General features: G+C 56.8%; 4 protein-coding genes across 19 annotated transcripts in view; 3 read left to right on the forward strand and 1 right to left on the reverse strand.

The window, feature by feature from the left end:
* QRICH1 (glutamine rich 1) overlaps nucleotides 1-1,147 on the forward strand; it is a 54,865-nt gene extending 53,718 nt beyond the window's left edge. For both annotated transcript variants that reach the window (XM_059075132.2, XM_059075133.2), the window contains exon 10: nucleotides 258-1,147. In XM_059075132.2, coding sequence (XP_058931115.1) covers nucleotides 258-450 — 193 coding nt within the window. In that variant the 3' untranslated portion in view covers nucleotides 451-1,147. The remainder of the gene's footprint in view (nucleotides 1-257) is intronic.
* Nucleotides 1,148-1,394: 247 nt separating this feature from the next.
* Nucleotides 1,395-6,355, forward strand: IMPDH2 (inosine monophosphate dehydrogenase 2). 3 transcript variants are annotated; one of them, XM_059075134.2, is made up of 15 exons: nucleotides 1,407-1,619; nucleotides 2,054-2,102; nucleotides 2,320-2,421; nucleotides 2,539-2,613; nucleotides 2,955-3,161; nucleotides 3,664-3,751; nucleotides 3,824-4,023; nucleotides 4,105-4,195; nucleotides 4,295-4,390; nucleotides 4,668-4,739; nucleotides 5,401-5,544; nucleotides 5,630-5,774; nucleotides 5,870-6,013; nucleotides 6,095-6,178; nucleotides 6,282-6,355. In XM_059075134.2, exons 1-15 carry the CDS (start codon nucleotides 1,522-1,524, stop codon nucleotides 6,301-6,303), a joined length of 1,617 nt encoding a protein of 538 aa, XP_058931117.1. In that variant the 5' UTR covers nucleotides 1,407-1,521; the 3' UTR covers nucleotides 6,304-6,355. The 3 variants fall into 3 exon arrangements, with proteins under 3 accessions (XP_058931118.1, XP_058931117.1, XP_066900395.1); XM_059075135.2 differs by lacking the exon at nucleotides 4,668-4,739 and having other exon boundaries at nucleotides 1,395-1,619; XM_067044294.1 differs by lacking the exons at nucleotides 4,668-4,739; nucleotides 6,282-6,355 and having other exon boundaries at nucleotides 1,432-1,619; nucleotides 6,095-6,182.
* A 564-nt stretch (nucleotides 6,356-6,919) lies between these two features.
* NDUFAF3 (NADH:ubiquinone oxidoreductase complex assembly factor 3) lies at nucleotides 6,920-8,556 on the reverse strand. 2 transcript variants are annotated; one of them, XM_059075143.2, is made up of 5 exons: nucleotides 7,971-8,556; nucleotides 7,691-7,883; nucleotides 7,457-7,523; nucleotides 7,262-7,362; nucleotides 6,920-7,183 (listed from the first exon to the last, which is right to left on the reverse strand). In XM_059075143.2, exons 1-5 carry the CDS (start codon nucleotides 8,216-8,218, stop codon nucleotides 7,067-7,069), a joined length of 726 nt encoding a protein of 241 aa, XP_058931126.1. In that variant the 5' UTR covers nucleotides 8,219-8,556; the 3' UTR covers nucleotides 6,920-7,066. The 2 variants fall into 2 exon arrangements, with proteins under 2 accessions (XP_058931126.1, XP_066900412.1); XM_067044311.1 differs by having other exon boundaries at nucleotides 7,754-7,883; nucleotides 7,971-8,508.
* Nucleotides 8,557-8,632: 76 nt separating this feature from the next.
* DALRD3 (DALR anticodon binding domain containing 3) lies at nucleotides 8,633-13,902 on the forward strand. 12 transcript variants are annotated; one of them, XM_059075141.2, is made up of 14 exons: nucleotides 8,682-9,300; nucleotides 9,599-9,671; nucleotides 10,707-11,117; nucleotides 11,199-11,494; nucleotides 11,619-11,875; nucleotides 11,960-12,039; nucleotides 12,122-12,250; nucleotides 12,550-12,620; nucleotides 12,710-12,771; nucleotides 12,882-12,964; nucleotides 13,055-13,234; nucleotides 13,311-13,424; nucleotides 13,518-13,586; nucleotides 13,669-13,902. In XM_059075141.2, exons 3-14 carry the CDS (start codon nucleotides 10,962-10,964, stop codon nucleotides 13,786-13,788), a joined length of 1,617 nt encoding a protein of 538 aa, XP_058931124.1. In that variant the 5' UTR covers nucleotides 8,682-9,300; nucleotides 9,599-9,671; nucleotides 10,707-10,961; the 3' UTR covers nucleotides 13,789-13,902. The 12 variants fall into 12 exon arrangements, 10 of the variants coding, with proteins under 10 accessions (XP_066900404.1, XP_066900398.1, XP_066900399.1 ...); XR_010842570.1 differs by lacking the exon at nucleotides 10,707-11,117 and having other exon boundaries at nucleotides 8,643-9,300; nucleotides 13,354-13,424; XM_067044297.1 differs by lacking the exon at nucleotides 10,707-11,117 and having other exon boundaries at nucleotides 8,643-9,300; nucleotides 13,293-13,424.
* Nucleotides 13,903-13,908: the final 6 nt, after the last annotated feature.

Raw genomic sequence — 13,908 nt, forward strand, 5'->3', positions numbered from 1 at the left:
GGAGCCCTAGTAGAGGAATCACACCTGGCAGTGTGTGAGGGAGGAGCAGAAGATGGGCACCCTAACACTGGCATTTGCAGTAACTCCAAAGGGACGTCCTAGAGGTAGTGTGTATTGGCTGCATGGAATTTAGGAGCTGTGCCACCATGCTTTCCAGAGCTTCCCATCTTTTGCAGATAGCATCTGTTCAGGAGGTTCATGGTGGGAGGGTTGAGACCATGGTGGTTTTACCCAGCTTTTACCCATGTATTCTTCAGCCCCCAGAGTGTGAAAGGCCGGAATGACACCTTTTACCTGACGCCCGAGCCGGTGGTGGCCCCCAACAGCCCAATCTGGTACTCAGTCCAGCCTATCAGCAGAGAGCAGATGGGACAGATGCTGACTCGGATCCTGGTGATACGAGAAATTCAGGAGGCCATTGCAGTGGCCAACGCAAGCACCATGCACTGAGATCCCTCAGCCATGGTGCAAGGGAGACCATCCAGGAAAAAACGGACACTTTCACACTAAAGAAGAGGCCTCCATTTTTTTCTTTTCTTTTTTTTATTGGTGTAGTTATGAACCCTTTCAGACTGCTTCTATTTCAAATGTAAAAGGAAACTTTGCCCCCTGTGCATCTTCATAAACCTGCTGTGGCAGACTTCTCAGCCCATGGGGGCTCTGGGTTTCCTGAGAGCCAGATGTCCTAGACAGTTGCTGGCTGACTTTTTTTGTGTGGGGCCTGAGGAAAGGGCTTGGACTGTTAGGAGAGATGTCGCCCCTTCCCTTCCTCCAGAAAGATGGAATTAATGATGGATGGACCCTCCAGGGAATCTCCCCAGCTGGCTTCCACTCTGACTGGCAGACTTCGCTGACCACAGGGGAGCCATGGTCTTCTTTCTTCATGCTCAGACATAAACCTAGCATCTTAATGGAAGGAAAATGAGGGGAACTTCAATTATGATTTATTAAAGACAATTTCTATTACACCCTCCTTTATGACAAGTGACATTTTAGATGTTAAAGTAAAAACTTTACCATGTCTTTTTTTTTTTTTTTTTTTTTTTTGGCCTAACATTGAGGCCTTAAACCTGAGGCTTCTGTGCCTGATGGAATTCTTGTAACATACACTTGTGTATCATATAAAGATACCACTCTGTTTCTCTTATGTATTCTTAATCTAGTTGTTTATTAAGAATGACAAGCACGTCTTTTCAACATGCTAGTGAACAACGCCTCTTCATTTGGGAGGAGCCAGGCGGGACAGTGGCAGCAAAGCCTTGCTTGTTCGTTGGACGGGGCGAGGTCCTGTGGGAGGGGGTAGCAAAAGGAAACAGCCCTAGGGCGTGCTATGCGCCTGCGTTCCCTCCCGCCGGCCCCGCCCTAGAGGCGTACGAGCTCTGTACGTGCGTGCTGCGTCCTGACGTTGGCGACGCGCTGGGCGCAGTGACGATATCGGCGGGTTTACATTGGCGCGGCCCAGAAGGCGGAGGCCTCTGCGGCGACGTCTTCGGAGACGCGCGGCCTTCCCCCGCGCTAGCCATGGCCGACTACCTGATTAGTGGGGGCACGTCCTACGTGCCGGACGACGGGCTCACGGCACAGCAGCTGTTCAACTGCGGGGACGGCCTCACCTACAAGTGCGGGCCTACCGGGCTCACCTGGGCCAGGAGAGGAGCGGCGCGCAGGGTTGGGAGGCCGGGTGGGGCTTCCATTGAGCCCGCTTGGCTCGGGCGTGGGGGACAGGTTCCGGAAACTCCCCACCCATCTCAGGTTCAGTTTGGCAGGTCTGAAGCGGGCGGGATGGAGGAGGCATCTTGGTAGTGCCTGAGATTTCCAGGTTAGAAACTCCGTTCTCTGGGCACATGGAGTTGTCAGGATGCCAGAGGCGCTGATGACAGCTAGGTGGCAGAAAAGGTCCGCTGTCTCCATCTCTACCTTGTTCTCTGCCTTGCCTGTGATACTCGGGCTAGGTCATTTCCCTCTGCCGGAATGCCTTAAGAGATGATTTATGAGGATGGCGTCTCAGGCTGCCATAAGCCTGACCCTTACTCCCAATTCCCCTCCCCTCTAGTGACTTTCTCATTCTCCCCGGGTACATCGATTTCACTGCAGACCAAGTGGTGAGTATGGACAGGAATTGGATCCTAAGTATCAAGGTTGGATAAAAGTGCTGCTGTCCCCTCTCGGCTATCTCAGTAAATTGCTTTTGGGGGGTGGATGCTATGGAATGGTCTTACTGGCATGCAGGTTATACAGAGCACCTGTTTTGCGGGGAACATGGCACCGCCCTGAGGTATATGAGGTGCTTTTGCACATTAGTTGGCCTTATTTCTTTAGGACCTGACCTCTGCTCTGACTAAAAAGATCACTCTGAAGACCCCACTTGTTTCCTCACCCATGGACACAGTCACAGAGGCTGGGATGGCCATAGCAATGGCGGTGAGCACTGTGGCATGTGAGGGCAGAAGCAGGGGCCCCATCTCTCTTTCCCACAGGCATACAATCATGCCACTCTTCTTTGTCACTTTTCCCATTTTCTTCCTGTGTATCCTGCAGCTTACAGGTGGTATTGGCTTCATCCACCACAACTGTACACCAGAATTCCAGGCCAATGAAGTTCGTAAAGTGAAGGTCAGAAGGGAAAAGATCACTGTCAAGAGCTCCTGGGAATTGCACTGAGGTGGAGTGGGGTGGGAGTGGGGGAATTATTCTCCTGATTTAGGATCCTTTCTTTCCCACTGTGGGGGTTCAGTTCTCGAGAAGAGCTTGAGACCCTGTGTCTTAAAGCAACAGAAGAGGGCCAGGTGGATAGTGCCTGAAGTTCAGTCATGTCTCCTAGCTCTGGGTTTGAAGTGTTCGTGTGATTTGATCCTGTGGTACTGCCAAAGGGGGAGCTGGCACAGATCCCAGGCTTCAAACCAAAAGTCTGATGAAAGTGGTTCAGAAGTGCCCTTTTTCACCATCCCTTCCAGAAATATGAGCAGGGATTCATCACGGACCCTGTGGTCCTCAGTCCCAAGGATCGAGTGAGGGATGTCTTTGAAGCCAAGGCCCGGCATGGCTTCTGTGGTATCCCCATCACTGACACAGGCCGGATGGGGAGCCGCCTGGTGGGCATCATCTCCTCGAGGGACATTGATTTTCTCAAGGAGGAGGAGCATGACCGGTTTTTGGGAGAGGTGGGTGCCACTGACAGAGCACAAGCAAACTCTGACAGCCCAGGCTAAAGATAAAGGCTTCTGTTCTGTTGTCTGAATGGCAATTCTGAGGGCATCTGCTGTCCAGGAAAGATGAACACCCAGCTAAGTTTCTGACCCTTTCATGAGGTTCCTGCATCCCTTCCCCACCAAAGGCTTTCAATCTGCCCAATGTTTGCCAGCATACCCAAATTTTTTGCCACACCCAGAGTGGGGGCTGTGCTCAAGGACTAACTTCAGCCTCCTCTTGTCATTTCTCCGGTGTGGCTCTTTCTCCACAATGTGCTCCATGCACCTGATGTGCTTTCTACTAAATTCTCACTCTTGCCACTAGATTGCTGCAGACTGTTGGGTTTACTTGAGGGTAGTCTGGGTGCAGGTGTGTAAACATGGTGGTCTTTGGAACCTCACCCTTGAGTTAGGGCAGGGTCTTTTGGAGGCCTGATCTCCTATTGCCGTTTCTCACAACTCCCCTCTGTTATAGATCATGACAAAGAGGGAAGACTTGGTGGTAGCCCCTGCAGGCATCACATTGAAGGAAGCAAATGAAATTCTGCAGCGCAGCAAGAAGGGTGAGTCCTAGAGGTAGGAAGGGTTCTGGAACCAAAGACCAAGGTCCTGATTTATGTCTGCCCTGCCCCCAGGAAAGTTACCCATTGTAAATGAAGATGATGAGCTAGTGGCCATCATTGCCCGGACAGACCTGAAGAAAAACCGAGATTACCCACTGGCCTCCAAAGATGCCAAGAAGCAGCTGCTGTGTGGAGCAGCCATTGGCACTCATGAGGATGACAAGTATCGGCTGGACTTGCTAGCCCAGGCTGGTGTGGACGTGGTGGTTTTGGTGAGCTGCTGCACAGGCAAGGTGGGGTGGTAGGAGCAGCTGTCATACCACAGTCTCATTGGGACTACCTTCCTGTCTCAGGACTCTTCCCAGGGAAACTCCATCTTCCAGATCAACATGATCAAGTACATCAAAGAGAAATACCCCAGTCTCCAAGTCATTGGAGGCAATGGTGAGACAAGACTGGGCACTGAAGGATGTGAGGCGAGAGTGGGGGAGCTAGGCTCCCACGTAGACCTTCATGTGAGCCTTTCCCTGTTCCTCCCTGCAGTGGTCACAGCTGCTCAGGCCAAGAACCTCATTGATGCTGGTGTAGATGCCCTGCGGGTGGGAATGGGCAGTGGCTCCATCTGCATCACCCAAGAAGGTAAGAAGACATTTTGGCAAGGCCCTCAGAGACCTGGCTTTAGCAGGGCCCTTAGCCCCACATGCCCTGGAGCCAAGCGCTCTTACGGGAACTAAACTGAGTCCTCAGTAGGGGCAGCCCCAGGGCCAAACAGGCCCCTTGGATGGGTAACATGCTGGAAGTAAGACGAGCTCTCGTCATTCTTCACCTGCCACTTCCCCCCTGCCCCCTGCCTAGCCTGGCCTCCCCGCTCCTGCTCCGTGCCCTCTCTAAACTCTGGTCTGTTTGTTTTATTTAGCGGCTCCCAAGATCCCTCCAGACATAAAGTCCCACAGCCCCAAATGCCCTTCTACTGTCACGGGCTGCTATAGTAAGTCCGGCCCGGTCCATTGGCCCGGCCCAGCTGCCCACTGCCCGGCTGCTTGGTTGACTGTAGCTGTAGCTCCCGGGGTTTGTGGTGCTGATGGGTGGGCAAGGCAAACTGAATGACAGACCATGGTTTTGGGAGCTGCTCAAGAACACAGCTCCCTCCTCTTCCTGGGGTGTTTGTAGGGCAGGACCTCCACCAGGTAGGCCCTGCTCTGCCCACATCTCCTGCAGCAGGCACAGCTTAAGGACCACCTCTGGGGTCCACTCTTCCTTCCACATGACCACTGCCCTGATCTTGCCTGAGCTGCCCACCATGCGGGAGCAAGGGGTGGGTCTCTGGGTACTAACTGCACGGTGACCCCTACCTGACCTGATATCAATTGGGCGGGGCTTTCCTGGCTGCTGACTGCATGTGCTTGAGGCTGCACTGGGCCATGCACATATGCACGCGCACATGCCAAGGGTGAGTGGAGGCCATCACAGCTATTTGTACTGTTTAAGGCTGATGGGGCAGCAGCCATCCCAGACAAGACTCTTCCTCTACCAGGCTGTAGTCCTGGTGCAGGTGTAACTGAGAGCTCCTTGGTGCTGATTTGTGGCCACAGAACCTCTTGCCTGTCCCCACTAACGCCACCCTCATTTGTTCCTCCGTGTCTCAACAGTGCTGGCCTGTGGGCGGCCCCAAGCAACAGCAGTGTACAAGGTGTCAGAATATGCACGGCGCTTTGGTGTTCCTGTCATCGCTGATGGAGGAATCCAAAATGTGGGCCATATTGCCAAAGCTTTGGCCCTTGGGGCCTCCACAGGTGAGGCCCAACATTCAGGGAGCCTAGTGGGTCTCCTTCCCTAATGGCATTCAGGGTCTTCCCCCAGCGTTCCTTCTGTCCATAGTTATGATGGGCTCCCTCCTGGCTGCTACCACTGAAGCCCCTGGCGAGTATTTTTTCTCTGATGGGATCCGGCTAAAGAAATATCGTGGTATGGGTTCTCTTGATGCCATGGACAAGCATCTCAGCAGCCAGAACCGATATTTCAGGTGGGACAGGCAGGTCAGTTGCCCTATGCTAACCCTGCACTGGCAACATCATCCATGTTGTGACTTTGCCTTTGTTTCCTGCCTCTTCCCTGCAGTGAAGCTGACAAAATCAAGGTGGCCCAGGGGGTGTCTGGGGCTGTGCAGGATAAAGGATCCATCCACAAATTTGTTCCCTACCTGATTGCCGGCATCCAGCACTCCTGCCAGGACATTGGTGCCAAGAGTTTGACCCAAGTCCGGTAAGCTTAGGGAGCTGGGACATTGGGTAGAGGGCCTGGTCCAGGGCCAGCTACCCACATCTGACTTCTGCCTCTCTTCAGAGCCATGATGTATTCTGGAGAGCTCAAGTTTGAGAAGAGAACATCCTCAGCTCAGGTGGAAGGTGGTGTCCACAGCCTCCATTCGTAAGTGACCAACCCTCTCCACTGTCTCTGTCCTTGGGGTGGAGGTCTCTTCCATGCCTCCATACTCCTGCCCTCACCTCACAGCTGGTCCTTCTGCCAACAGGTATGAGAAGCGTCTTTTCTGAAAAGGGATACAGCACACCCTCGGTTTTTCAATAAAAGTTTGAAAAAAAGTAATGCCTGATCTTTGAGGTCAACAAGCAGGTGGGGCTCTGCAGGCCACCATCACAGATACACAAAAACAAACCACCTTCATTTCCAGAGAAAGCCTCATGCCCCGAGATAAGGATGCTTCAAGGAACTGGAAGTGGGGGGCAGTACTAGATTCAAAAAGCCCCTCCTGAGGCATCTCAAAAGGCAGCTCAGACCCAAGGGTTTGGTCTCAGAAATTGCCTGTGGCTGCTTAGGAAGGGTCACAGAACAGTCCATAGGGCTCTGGACTGGCATCCGCGGGGCCTCCTGCTAACCCAAAGTTTGGCCACCATGGGATCAGGTTGAGACCCACATACATATTCTCTAACTTGAATCTCTAAAAGGACCTTGTGGAGAAAACACAGAGGTCCCCTCAAATCTGCATGTCAACAAGTAGATAGCTACACAGCTTAAAACAGGTGCCTATACTGTCTCCTGGCCTCTGAGAGGCCAAGCAATGTAGACAAATAGATGACCCCTTGGTTCGGAACCCCCTCCAAGAACTCAATGAGCCAGCAGCTCCTGGCCAGCAACACACCTAGTACAAAATCAGAGAAGTGGGTTAAATTATTAATTTGCTGGCAAACAAGTGTTACAGTAACAAAGAGGGAGGGGCTAGTGAAAGCTTTGGGAACCCCTGCATTCTGCAAAAGGTGCTAGGGCCCTCCTGGATGGGTCATGTAAGTTCCTGGTGGTTCATTCTGCAGCTTGGGCCAGAGAGGTGAGTGCAGCCCCGCCAGGTGGGGGAATGAGAGCAGCTCCTGTCACTCGGCCTTCATGACACAGGAAGTTGAAAGTGGCACAGGCATTGGGCTGCAAAGAGAAAGCCAGCATCAGCTGGGCTAGTGCTAGGCTTGGGCTCCCCTCCGCATTCCCAAGTCCCAAACATACTGTGTCCTGCACTTCCACAGCGATGCCTCGCTGCCTCATGGCTCGCAGCAAGTGGGACTGCAGCCGCTCAGTCCGGTCTCCAGTGCCCACCACAACAATCTCTAGGGACGGACGGGCATGGCTAGTCTACAACCAGGTCTGTCTAGAGGGTGGCTTTCTGGGGCTCAGCATTTCAGCCCTCCCCTCCTCCAATACCTATTCGGGGCTCCAGCATCCAAAAGAGAGAGAAGCTTTCCTCGGTGATGTCCCGGTGGGAACCTACCTGTGTGGGGAGGAGACAAGTTAAATACAACTCCACCTAGGTTTCCCCAGAGACCCTCTACTTGCTCCGGTGCGGGGCAAAAGAAAAGCCAGCTGTGCCAGGGACAGAATCAGGGGGCAGGCCTGTGACTCTGGCCCTCCGTTTCCTCACTGCAGGGAAGGGCTCACGTTCCACTGCACCACCGAGTGTGGGAGTAGCGCACAGGGCCCAAGTACGCGATTTCCGTTGACCGTAAAGCCGCGGCTGTTGTAGCTGTCGATGTACATATCGTGCGGGGACTCGCGCTGCAGCAGAGAGATGCGCGTCCGCTGATACAGTTCGTCATCCGCCGGCGTGAGCCGATGCCCACGCCGCGGGGCCCTGCGGAGAGGTATGGTCAGGGTCTAGGGGGCCGGGAATCGCCGGCCGTAGGAGCCGGGTGGTCAGGGACGCTGGGTCCAGACTCACCATGGCAGCTGCGCGGGCGGACAGCGAAGGGCGAGCCGCGCTCCGTACAGGGCCCGAAGCACGAACGCGGCGGCCATGGCGGACCGGCGTGCAGGGAGGCTGGCGCAGGCACAGCGGGGTCGTGGCGTCACCAAGCCTAGCGCGGCTACAGCGCCCCCAGCGTTGCGGAGGGCACAGCGCAGTTCGGCCGGCCCAGCGCGGGAGAGAGGAGGGAGCGGGCCAGGGGCCTCGGTCCCATGAGGGCGCATCCCCCAGCGCGGCTCCGGTGTCAGCACCTGCTGTCCGCCCCTCCCCAGACCCCCGCAGGCCGTCCTGGGGGAGCCGGACACCTGGTGGCGTGGCTGGCCTCGGCACTGCCTGGGCCCCAGCCGCGACCTGGCCCCCGGCTCTCAGCCATTACGCCGGCCGCCAGGCGCGGAGCGGCCGAGCACCTGTTCGACTCCCGCACACCTGGCTAGGGCGTGGCGTCAGCCCCCAAGCGGCTAATCCCGGCTTTGGAGAGTCGGGTTCCGAGGGCGGGGTGGGCAGCTCAGGTTTCCCTCGGTTATCCCCCCGAGTCCCGCCCCTCCCTAACCGTCACAAGCGCGACCGTTGGCGCCGCGACCGCGAGTCGCACGGGGCGTGGTTGAGCATGGATTGGCCTCTCCAGAGCGCGAGGGGGCGTGGCTGGTTGGTTTCGCCATAAAATGGCTCCAAATCTGCGGCCAGTGCAAGCGGAAGGGGATGTCTTCGTAGGGTAATTCTAGTTGCTCAGCGGCCGACTGGGCCTAAACCCGACCAGACGTTGAACTAGATAGCGGCTGGAGCGTCGCCCTGTCCTCGCTCACTTCGCTTGCGTCCCGAGAATTCCTTGCGCCCCGTCTTTAGCCGAATCAGAAGGCCTACTGGCGTGAGAATCGCTGGCGCCCGCGCAGGTTCTGGCATCTCCGCGCGCCCACCGTGTGTTGGCCTCAGGGGCACGTTGCCGCGTCTGCCACCCTCGGGACCGGGCTGGCGGGAGGCTCGACACAACCGAGGACGGTCGCAATGGATTTCCGGGAGTCCCGTCGCTGCCGTGCGGGCCCATTTGGCCCCTAGCGCTCCGGGCACTGGCAGCGTCACCGGACAAAGGGTCCCGGGTGCCGGGGTGTCCCCGAGGAGGGTTTACTTCCCCTCCGATCCCACGGGCGCGCTTCCCTCTTGGTTTATCCCGAAGCCCGCCCCGCCACCGTCACTGCAGTGGCCCTGACTGCATGAGATCAACAGGACTAATCCTACCCCGCGGATCTAATCCGGATCGGGACCTGGTCCCGGGGAAGGCCACCACCACCCATATTGTTTGGGGACCTAGGTGAGCGGCTTGTTCCCACTAGACTTGGTTTCACCTCCTGAGTCCGCCGACTGGGAGTGGGGCGTTTTGATCTGGCCCTAGGGCGAGGGATAACCCCCTCAAACCGCCCCCCCCCCCCGGCTGGACAGCGGGCAACGGAATCCCAAAAGCAGCTGTTGTCTCCAGAGCATTCCAGCTGCACTTGGATTTCGTTCCCTGCTCTCCTGCCTGAGCAGCGTCCTGACCCAGATGGAATGGGCTAGTCCCTGATCCCCAGACATGCTTTATTGGGTCGCTCTGGCTTCCGTCCCTCTTTCAGGTGCGCCCTCAGGCTAGAAGTGACAGGCGTAGACGTCGGAGAGCCGAGGCGGTGGCCATCTCTGGAGCCCGAGGTACCATTGGCAAGGGAGGGAGGACCCAGGGCCTCCGGATAGGGCTGCAAATGGCGGTGAGTCCCACAGGGCAGCCCGAGCCCGCAGCTCGCTAAAGATAGCCTTTCACTTCCTGGGGTAAAACCACCCCCAACCGTCTTCATGCACCCAGAGTAGCTGAAGTCCCCAGCTCCGCCTCCTAGCCCCCAACCCTGTTAGCAGCTGTCCCCGGGTCGTGCGCGTGACGCATGGAAAGCGCTTTGGAATGACACGATCACTCCCGTTGAGTGGGCACCCAAGAAACCATCGGGAATGTCGTGTCCGCCCAGTGCTCTTTCGGCGCTTCCCAGCAGGGCCTTGCAGCCCTAGCCCAGAAAGGGGCCTTTCCAAGCTTTTCCTGCGCCTAGGCTTCTCTCCTTTCGGAGCTCTGGTTATTCTCACTGCTCCAGAGATCATGGGTTTGCCAGTGATCTGCTGCACAGCGCTCTACGGCGTTAGGTTCAATCCCCGTTAAGGAAAAGAGGAAAGGGTTATCTAAGTTACAGTAAAGTGAAGGCATTCAGGATCCCTGGTGGGACAGAGGAAAGAGCATTCTCACTGGTAGAGGAGTGGGGTGCTCAGAGAACTGTTCTTAAGCTGGGTCTTCTCATGGTCACATTGTTTATTTGACCCACAATGGCTGGTTGCCTAAACCAGGAAGTGGGAGCGTTGTTAAAGTACACCAGGTTCAAGGAGAGAAGCATTAAGAGCTTCTGGAAACCATCATGATGGTTCTAATTACTCAAGATTCAAGAGGAAAAAGCCGTCAATTCTATCAGTAGGCATTTATTAGGAATAAAGACAACCCATATGTCAAAGGAGGGAATGCTTGCAAATAACCCGAAACTGGAGAACACAAATTCTCTTAAAAATGTGACTTTTTCAGTAGGTCATGAAAGTGGCTTTAATGTTAGCCGCCCTATTTCAGTGAGAATCCACTTGGGACTTTTGCCGTTTTGATCATGTGTAAATGGAGCAAATGAAACGTTATCACAAATACATATATGTAAGATTTAGGTTCTTTCCCTGGTTGCTACTGCGGGCAACGGCGAGAGAATCCTAGGCCCGTAGCGTACCCAGAGATTTCGGACCCGGAGCCGAGCCAGGCTGGTGGGCCACGCGGAGGTAGCACTGGAGTCGTAGATCGACCGCACCTGTCCACTCACGGGCCGCAGTCAGATCCCCGCCCCAACCAATTGGTCCTCCTGGAAGTTCGACCTCGAAATTTTGCTTCCGGTTCCTTGCTTCCGGTTGTGCCTACTTCCGGTCGCCATGCGCCTTGGGGTAGAGGAGACGCTGGGAGCCCTCAACGCGGCCTTGGGGCCGGGCGGCCCAGTGTGGTTCAAGGAGACACGCGCCCGCCACCTGCGTGTCCGAGACTTCTTGGCACCGCGGCGCGCGCTGCAGGCGCGCTTCGGGGACGACCAGGTGGGCGCGAGCAGGGCGGGGACGTGCGGCCAGAGATAGCTGGGAGCGCCGCGACCCGCTCACCAGCTTGTCTTCCCGCAGGTGCCCGAGCGCGTGGTTCACGCCATCGTCGGCCTGCAGGGTCCTGGCGTGGCCCCGGTACTGAGCTGCGCTCCAACTCCCGCGGGGCTGGCGCTCCGGCTGCGGCGGTCTGCCGTCTTCGAGCGCGTCCTGGGCTCCGTGGCCGCCTATGCCGCGCCCACCGCCCCCGCCGCCCTGGGCCCGCGCGTCGTCCTGCACTGCCCGGCGCTGCGCGGCAGCCCCTGCGCCCTCCGCCTGAGCCAGCTGCGTGCCGTGCTCGTGGCCGACCACCTGGCGCGAGTTTTGCACGCTCACAGGTGAGCTGGGGCGCGGTCCCACAAAGGGGAAAGCGCGCGATGGGGGCCCGAGAGCCGCTGCGGGTGGAAAGGGGGGTATAGCTGAGCTCGGTGCTCGGGCTGAGGCGGCCGCCTCGCTTCGCAGGGTGAGTGTGCGCCTAGTGCCCGCCGTGCGGGACCCGCACATGCCGACCTTCCTGCAGCAGCTGCGGGTGGACTGGCCCGCGGCCTCAGAGAGAGCTGCGACCGAAGCCCTGAGGAGCCGCGCGCTTGCAGAGCTCACCCCTGCCCGTAACACGGAAGCCCTGCCCCCTGGCGCCCTGGGCCGAGTGTGCCTGAAGGAGCTGGTGGACGAACGGGGACGCACAACTGGCTATGACCCCAACCTGGACAGCTGTCTGGGTAGGACCCGGAGCCTAGCAGGGCCAGAAAGTAGTCGGGCCCCGCACTCCCCGCCGGCCTCAGGCCTGTTTGTCCTCTTCGCAGTGACGGAGGATCTGCTCGCTGTGCTGGCGGAGCTGCAGCAGGCTGTGCAGGATTGGGCTGAGGACAGCTCCCTAGGCCTGGTTAGTGACTGACACCCCACCTTGCAGGCCTCTGGCAAACCAGGTGTCTTGTGTCCCCGGCAGTGACTGTCCTACCCTATAGGCTGCAGCCCCAGATGCTGGTGCAGATAGCTGCATGGTTGTACACGTGGTGAGCTGTGAGGAGGAGTTCCAGCAACAGAAGTTGGACCTGCTTTGGTGGAAGTTGGATGACCAGGCTCCTCTCAGACAGGTAGGTTAGTGATGGTGGCTCCCCACGCCAACCTCAGAGGGCCCTTGAAACCCACTTGTTAGTTGATGGGTCCAGAAGGTGATTCTTGACCTTGGGGAGATGTTAGGCTTGGTGAGCACGTGCAGCAGGTGCTGGGAGTTCTCTGGAGGCATCATAGCCCAGAGAATATTGAATAGGTTGAGGAGGCTACCCTTAGGGGATGGAGGTCCTAAGGTAAAAAGCTGGGGGAGTCCAGGAACCAAATTTAGGTTCCTGGAGGGTATCACCAGCTGGCTGAGCCCCTGCTATCTTCCTGACAGAAGCACCTGGTCTGTGGCCCAGTGAAAGTAGCTGGTGCACCTGGCACCCTGACTGCCCCCGAGTACTACGAGTGAGTGAGGCTGGAAGGCCACCAAGCCAGGGTAGTTGCGGTGGGGGACTCTGCCCACTGGTCCTCCTCTCACTCTTTTCAAAATGCAGGCTCCGGCATGCCCAGGTGTGCAAAGCCTCAGCATTGAAGCACGGTAGGGACCTGGCACAAGGTGCGCCTGGGAGACCCTGGCTGTGCTTTGGGTAGGGGAAGGTCATTTGCAGCCCTGCCCCCCTTGTTCCCTGCCTGTAGAGACTGATTAACTGATCCGTACTCCTTCAGACCCAGCCTGGATGGAAATCTTCAGGGTTCTCCCTGTGGCAACCATTAAGTTTGAGATGCTCAGCACAGCCCCACAAAGTCAGGTGAGCCTGGGCGCCCTGCTGGGCCAGGGCTTGTGGGGACAGGGTGTGCAGTGGCTGTTCTCCCTCTGCAGCTGTGCCCTCATTCCTCAGCTTCTCTTGGCCCTGGCCGACAGCATTTCCACGAAGGGCACCAAAAGTGGCACCTTTGTCATGTATAATTGTGCACGTCTTGCCACACTCTTTGAGAGTTACAAGTGCAGCATGGAACAAGGTCTGTACCCCACTTTCCCACCTGTGAGCAGTCTGGATTTCTCCCTGCTACATGATGAGGTGAGTGCCCCTCTTGGGTAGCTGTCACATGTGCAAAGCTCAGGCCTTTCCCTCCCAGCACCCTTCTCCCCCACAGGGTGAGTGGTTGCTGCTCTTCAACAGCGTCCTCCCCTTCCCAGACCTGCTGAGCCAGACAGCAGCCCTGCCCTGCACAGCCCCAGGGCTCCACATCACCGCACGCACAGAGATGGTAAGGCAGAGGAGACTGGGACAGACTGCACACACTATTCTTTATTCTGGGGCACAAAGAGAGACAGACCACTGACTCAGTCTCTGTCTCTAGGTGTGCAAGTTCCTGGTACAGCTCAGCATGGATTTCAGCTCATACTATAACCGGGTACACATCCTAGGGGTAAGTGCACAGCAAAAGGGCATATGTGGGGGGTGCAGGGGAAGCAAAGGGTGAGACCAGCAGGCCCCTTTCTCTCCTCCAGGAGCCTCGACCACACTTGTTTGGTCAAATGTTTGCCCGTCTGCAACTTCTGCGGGCTGTGCGTGAAGTGCTCCACACTGGGCTGGCCATGCTGGGTCTCCCTCCACTGAGTCACATCTAAGGCCACAGAGGCCCCAATATATGGGAATGTCCACAAAGTCATCAACTGAAAGGGAAAAAAACCCACAGATTTTGTTAGAGACCCGGAGCCAAAATAAATTGCTTCTGTGACAAAGTTTTG

This window comes from Kogia breviceps, chromosome 10, assembly GCF_026419965.1.
Source record: "Kogia breviceps isolate mKogBre1 chromosome 10, mKogBre1 haplotype 1, whole genome shotgun sequence".
Classification (NCBI taxonomy): domain Eukaryota; kingdom Metazoa; phylum Chordata; class Mammalia; order Artiodactyla; family Physeteridae; genus Kogia; species Kogia breviceps.

Excerpts from the sequence above, each read along its gene's own strand:
- DALRD3 (XM_067044296.1), top strand. The coding sequence starts at position 9,203 with ATGAGATCAACAGGACTAATCCTACCCCGCGGATCTAATCCGGATCGG. Across the intron at positions 9,672-11,198 it reads GGCCATCTCTGGAGCCCGAG|GTGCCCGAGCGCGTGGTTCA; the intron begins GTACCATTGGCA and ends GTCTTCCCGCAG. Across the intron at positions 12,251-12,549 it reads ACCAGGCTCCTCTCAGACAG|AAGCACCTGGTCTGTGGCCC; the intron begins GTAGGTTAGTGA and ends TCTTCCTGACAG.
- IMPDH2 (XM_059075134.2), top strand. The coding sequence starts at position 1,522 with ATGGCCGACTACCTGATTAGTGGGGGCACGTCCTACGTGCCGGACGAC. Across the intron at positions 3,752-3,823 it reads TCTGCAGCGCAGCAAGAAGG|GAAAGTTACCCATTGTAAAT; the intron begins GTGAGTCCTAGA and ends CCCTGCCCCCAG. Across the intron at positions 4,024-4,104 it reads GTGTGGACGTGGTGGTTTTG|GACTCTTCCCAGGGAAACTC; the intron begins GTGAGCTGCTGC and ends TTCCTGTCTCAG.
- NDUFAF3 (XM_059075143.2), bottom strand. The coding sequence starts at position 8,218 with ATGCGCCCTCATGGGACCGAGGCCCCTGGCCCGCTCCCTCCTCTCTCC. Across the intron at positions 7,524-7,690 it reads ACTCGGTGGTGCAGTGGAAC|GTAGGTTCCCACCGGGACAT; the intron begins GTGAGCCCTTCC and ends CTCCCCACACAG. Across the intron at positions 7,363-7,456 it reads GATGCTGGAGCCCCGAATAG|AGATTGTTGTGGTGGGCACT; the intron begins GTATTGGAGGAG and ends GTCCGTCCCTAG.